The following is a 5,963-nucleotide window of genomic DNA, read 5'->3' on the forward strand; positions in this document are numbered from 1 at the left end:
CCGGCAGTATTAAATTTAGTGTAAGCAGAGAGTCCATATGTGTTTGGGAATGCTTTGGTGAATTTTGTCCTAAAGGATACATGGCCCAAATTTTTTATACAGATGCCTAATTATAAATATCATATAAGTTATTTTATAATAATAGGAAACCACACTGAAAAAATTCAATGAGGAGATTCTTCTTCACAGTCAGCAAAGACATCCTAACATTGTCCAGTTAATTGGTGTCTATTATCCTCCTCGTTCAAAAGTACCAATGTTAGTAATGGAGTATCTTCCTTTCACTCTTAGAGAGTCACTGGAACACCATAAACTGCCACTTCAAATGAAGTATTCCATTCTCTCCGATGTTGCTAAAGGTTTATGCTATCTTCATGGTAAACGTCCTGCTATCGTACATCGTGACCTCACTGCTAATAACGTGTTATTAACACCGCTATACTCGGCTAAGATATCAGATCTTGGAGTATCAAGATTAATTGATAAATTCAAATCTCATCAGCAGCTCACTCAAGTCCCTGGCAATGCTATTGTAATGCCACCAGAGGCTCTTGCAACTAAACCTGTCTACAATGAAAAGGTTGACGTGTTCACTTATGGCTGTCTCATTCTTCACGTTCTCACTTGTCAATTCCCTGAACCAACTGATGCATTTGTCCAGTACTTTATGTTCTGGCAGTCGAAGGTAGCTGAGTGGGACAGACGATCGAAATATATCCAGAAAATACCAGAAGATGAGAAAGACTTCCTTCCTTTAGCTAAGCAATGCCTTCAAGATAATCCTAGTACTAGACCAGATATGAGTCAAGTGCTTCAATCTGTGGAAGAGAAATGTACGAAAAGTAATGAGACCCTGCTGCATATAATTCGTGAGAAAGATAAAGCTAAAGATACTATGAAATTGTTAGCCTTAAGTCATAAAAAGCAAATTGAGGCAAAGGAAGATGAGATTGATGAGAAAGAATTGAAATTGGAGAAAACTAAAAGAGAAAAAGATTTATATATGAATCAACTACACGTATTTAAGTCAAAATATAAAGCAGATATGGCAGTAAAAGAGGCTGAGATTGCAACCCATATTGCTAAGAAACGAATATATGGAGATATAATAGAGCGACGAAAATTAGTACAGACATGGTTGGGAAGAATTGTGGAGTCGCTAGAAGAAAAAAGTTTTCAAATTCGTGTGACACGGCCATTGCTATTCAATAGTCTTTTCTTAGTTCCCATAGCAATAGTTGCAATAGCTATTTTATTAATAATCTTTTTTTCCTTTATCTATTTTGGGTTTTGGTTGTATATCGTTGCAGTTAGGAAGTTTTTTGATCTACTGACTCTACTTATTAAGAACTACGATTTAATCATCTTGTTAATATTTTCCTTTGCTGTTTACAAATGCTTTAAAATGTTACATTAGCGTTCAGTTTTGTAATAACTTTTAAAAAGAAAATATTAAAAACACTAATATTGTATATACATGTTGCATTATACTGTACATAAAAAACACAGCAATCAGCTTTTGATTATTTTGTGTCTGGTATCGTATCATATATTGGAGCAATATTAGGTACATTATATGCTGCATTAGCTCTTACAGTCTCATATGCAACATTAACTTGCAATCCTTCTCCAGATTTTCCATAGGCTTCATTAAACATCATATGGCCTCCTTTTTGACTTGTAATGTCACCATTTTTGTCTGAATAATGAAATATTATAATAATAAAAATTTAATGTATAATAATTTACTTTTCTTTTTCTTCCTTTTCATAGTTATATACATACCAGCAATAATAATCACTAGTATAGTTATAACAATTATTGTTATTACTCCAGCACAGCTCAGTGTTACTATCAGGACTTGTGAACCACTTGATGACATGAATATGGAAATTGTAGAAGTGACAGATGAAGTAAATAAAGGTAAACTGATTGCCACTGTACTGTCAACTGAAAATAAAATAAAGTAAACACACATGCATACAATCATACATGCAAACAAGAGTACATGAAGGCTGATGAAGCTGATGTAAATAATGTAATGCATACATGTATACCTTGATTTATGGTACTTGTTAACATTGATCTCATTGACATTGTAGTAGGAGCTACCAAAGGCACTCTGAGTATTGTTATTAATGATGGTATATTAATAGCAGTATTGTTAAGCATTCCTATGTCATAGCTTAATGCATCTAATATTGATATACTAAATACTCCATTTGGTATGGTACTGATGCAATCAATAGCTATTGTGTCATGTAGTGATTTTAATATTTTGTAATATAATACTGGGACTTCTTCTCCTGTTGCATTGATGGCATGAAGTACTGCATAGCAACCAGTTGACAGAGAGTTCTGTCTAAAACTACACTCTAGACAAACTAATGTATCATTGACTGATAATATGACAGCCTTAATGACATGGTATGTAGCTGTTGGGAGAAAGACAGAAAATGAAGAAGAGAGAAATGAAAGAGCAGAATAAGAAAGCAGGACCAATTATAACAACAGGTTTTACAAAACATACTTATGTTGAAAGTGAAATCATTAGTTTCAGTGTTATTTGCAGTAATTAGTGACATGCTAACGTTATAAGTAACACCATATTCCAACAAGCTGGTTATATTAATAGTAACATTAACGTTGCCATCATTAGACTCCCATGTAAAGTAATGCTCTTCTTTTTCTTCATTTATTTTCAATAAAGCTAATCGAGGGACTTCTCCTTTACAGGATGCATTGTACTAAACAAAAGAATGTAATTGATGTTTTCGTCCCCAATGATGTATGCAGCACTGTACCAGATTGTGTAATACCTTAAAATCAATATAAACTTGCAATTTTTCAATATTAGTTTTATACTCTTGTATAAGCTGTGGCATCATTGCAACAACAGGGGCTATAGAAGAATATGATAGTATATGGTAATAGCAAAAGTTCAAATTATTTACCTTGGTATAAGATGATATCTGATAGTGTGGTAGTGTTTCCCATACCAACAATATTCCATGGTGTTATGCTAATATCATAGCCAATACAATAATTATTAATGTGTATATTGTATTGTGTATCAGTAATGTTAACTGATATATTAGCTAGTGATATTAGTATATTATAATGTAATATTGGTACTCCTATTAATGTAAATGGAGCTGTGTAGTGTAATGATAATGTCGTGCTGTTTATCTGTGTTACTGTAGAATCAATGACTTCTGATAGTAAACCTATAGAAGAGTTTTGTAAACATGTTTTGATTTAGTTTGTAATTAGCAAAAATTATTACCTTGTACTAAAAGTTGTGTAGAGGCATTAACTGTTGATCCATTGAAAGCAAAACATTCTATGATTGATCCATTCAGTGTAACTGATGCTGGCATTGTTAGAGTGTATAATCTACTGCCATTGGGGAATATTGTAGAATCAAAACTCCTGATCCCTTTTTTATAATTAACTGGATGTTCAACTGAAATACCATCAACTAGCCAGTATTGTCCTAAGCAATGGTGACATGTGCAGTTGAACTCTGCAGTTGAGTACAGACTTGCATTAACAGGTAATGGTGAAGAAAGAATAACTAGACAAAAATAAATTAATTATTTTAAGGCTAAAAACTAGTAAAAATTACCAACACTTCCATAAATTATTGAGACAGGAGTTAGCAACAGCAACACTAGCAAAATCATCTTCATTATAGATCTTAGAATTGGGCGCGGCTTCATGGGCGTTGACCTTGTTTGCATTGAATGGTGATGGAAATGAGAATCATGGTTTTCAAAGCGTCTTTTACTTTTACCTCGACTTTTGACCATGCCAGGGATAAAGACACAGGATTTTTATGGAGGTCAATTATGGCTAATTATATTACATTTTATAATGGTATACCCCTTGCCTTTATCTCCCAACTCATCTTGTAGTAAGTTGTTTACTGACTTGTCAATAGATCTATTTATGCTTCGCTGTCTTGTTGAATAGAAATTGAAATAATTCCTAACGCAGCAATTGCAGCTATTAGCAATGAAACAGTCAATGTGACCTGTATAGCTAACTGTCATCCTAATATACAAATGTTGCATAAACTATTTGTTTATGAGTCAAAACCAAATGAAACTTATAATCATACCCCTATCAAGTGTTCTCATTTTGATGAGCTAAACATGACTGCTGTTAGATCTAACTGTTCTGGTGCTATTAATACGAAGAACAAGAAAAACATATCTATTGTGTGTTATGGCCGAATGCAGCATGATAACACACACGAACAGTCTAATGAAGTACAGTTGTTAGTTCAGGGTTAGTGAGTAAAATTATTATTGTGTCTGTTACTCTTATAATTTGTAACACACACTGTCAAATAGGTACTATTGAAAATATTACTGGCCTAACAGTCAGAAAAGTTGATAAGAATCTGCTGAACATTAGTTGGACTCCTGTATTTGCTTATGATGGTTTAAATCTGTTTTATGAAATTCACCTAAATGATACTGCTCGTGTTCTATCTAGATCTAGTACATCATGGCACACTTCAGAATTAAACCCTTGTGAGGCATATCTTAATATCTCTATTACCCCATTTATCAACACAACTGAAAACAAAAATTTAACGGGTACAACTATATACTGGGATAATATACCTACAGATGGTAAGTTGTTTAAGAGTACTTATTGTCATGCTTTCTTTTTTATATATACATGTAGCACCACCTATTAACACTCCATTAAATTATACCATCATAATCGAAGAGAGTGGATCTGTTCGTATGAATCTTTCAATCAATGTAGATTAGAGTATTATTATTTGAGTATGATTGTTACATTTACATTTCAGATTTGTGACTGTCCAGCAATACCAAGCAATAAGCTCACATTGAAGAATGATACCTATTCTTTCTCAGTGACAGTACCAATAGTACCTAACAGTACTTGTTCAAGCACTGCTAGTGTAGCACTATCATTATACATGAATCTTGAAGTTGATATAGTGTTGCATAATATAATTGGATCAACAAAGCAGAATAAAAGAATATTAATAGGTTAGCAAGGGAACAACCGGGATTGTTTGGTTGGTCATGAATGTCATAAAAATTATGCTAAAGGTCATTTTATATCTCACCGTGCAATTTACACATGTATGTTCTTCTTTAATTTTTACAATACAGATACTAATCCTCTTGTAAGTTTTACCTTTATGAATGAAACTCCTGGTATATTGACTGTACACTGTAGCTTCATTAATGATTTCATCGTTAATGAGTATGCAACTGGTTGCATGGTTTTTTATTCTGATATGAATGAACCAGCACAATCTATGCCAAGGAATAAAAATGAGTCTACAGTTACAGTGAACATTACTTATAATATCAGTTCTAGTGGATATTACAATATTTGTGCAGTGGCAGTTCCTAGCCCTTTTCGCTGTCTAAATGGCACTGAAATGTCAAATCATACTACACCATCACCAACAACACCTAGTAGTAAGCATTTTAATGATTATTATTATACTATTTATTATGTATGTATATTAGAACGCAGATTTTCTCTACAAGACTGTAAGTTTGCCTATTATTTTCTTTCTGTAACACTGTTTTAATTTAGTTGGGTGGGGAGTATTGCCAGGACTAATTATTGGAGGAGTGGTGGGAATGGTCCTTGGAATTGTCTTACGACACTTTTTCCCCACCGTTAAGAAGAAAATCAAAAATCAAAGAATTTTTGGCTGTTGTGAAGGGACTACACTGTAATGGCAATGAACATAGCATGCTGATCAAAAGAAAATTAATTTTAATGTCATTTTATATTATTATTATACTTGTTATAATTAATTAATTATAACTATTGTAGTTGCTACGGCACGGTAACATGTTGATTACTTGGTTCTAATTCTAAACAAGTAAATAAAAAACATTAAAAATGGAAAAGCAGTAGGATTAAAAATGGGAAAAAGTAAAGAAACAAGAGAGTAC

General features: G+C 32.9%; 2 protein-coding genes across 2 annotated transcripts; both read left to right on the forward strand.

Annotated features, from left to right (window-relative positions):
• Positions 1 to 145: 145 nt before the first annotated feature.
• LOC105314751 (cysteine-rich receptor-like protein kinase 13) lies at positions 146 to 1,417 on the forward strand (the record flags this gene model as incomplete). Its single annotated transcript, XM_011409103.1, has 1 exon — positions 146 to 1,417. A coding segment is annotated over one exon (1,272 nt), but the record flags the coding sequence as incomplete, so codon positions are not given.
• A 2,740-nt stretch (positions 1,418 to 4,157) lies between these two features.
• LOC109587421 (uncharacterized) lies at positions 4,158 to 5,038 on the forward strand. Its single transcript, XM_020003658.1, has 4 exons — positions 4,158 to 4,293; positions 4,359 to 4,643; positions 4,699 to 4,778; positions 4,829 to 5,038. The coding sequence occupies exons 1-4, from the start codon at positions 4,158 to 4,160 to the stop codon at positions 5,036 to 5,038; spliced, it is 711 nt and encodes a 236-aa protein (XP_019859217.1).
• Positions 5,039 to 5,963: the final 925 nt, after the last annotated feature.

The sequence above is a fragment of the Amphimedon queenslandica genome, unplaced genomic scaffold, assembly GCF_000090795.2.
Source record: "Amphimedon queenslandica unplaced genomic scaffold, v1.1 AMPQUscaffold_12573, whole genome shotgun sequence".
Classification (NCBI taxonomy): domain Eukaryota; kingdom Metazoa; phylum Porifera; class Demospongiae; order Haplosclerida; family Niphatidae; genus Amphimedon; species Amphimedon queenslandica.

Bases quoted from the DNA above. Each gene is read 5' to 3' on its own strand.
- LOC109587421 (XM_020003658.1), top strand. From the start codon at position 4,158: ATGACTGCTGTTAGATCTAACTGTTCTGGTGCTATTAATACGAAGAAC. The intron at 4,644-4,698 runs GTAAGTTGTTTA...ATATACATGTAG, and splicing joins GGATAATATACCTACAGATG to CACCACCTATTAACACTCCA. The intron at 4,779-4,828 runs GTAGATTAGAGT...TTTACATTTCAG, and splicing joins GTATGAATCTTTCAATCAAT to ATTTGTGACTGTCCAGCAAT.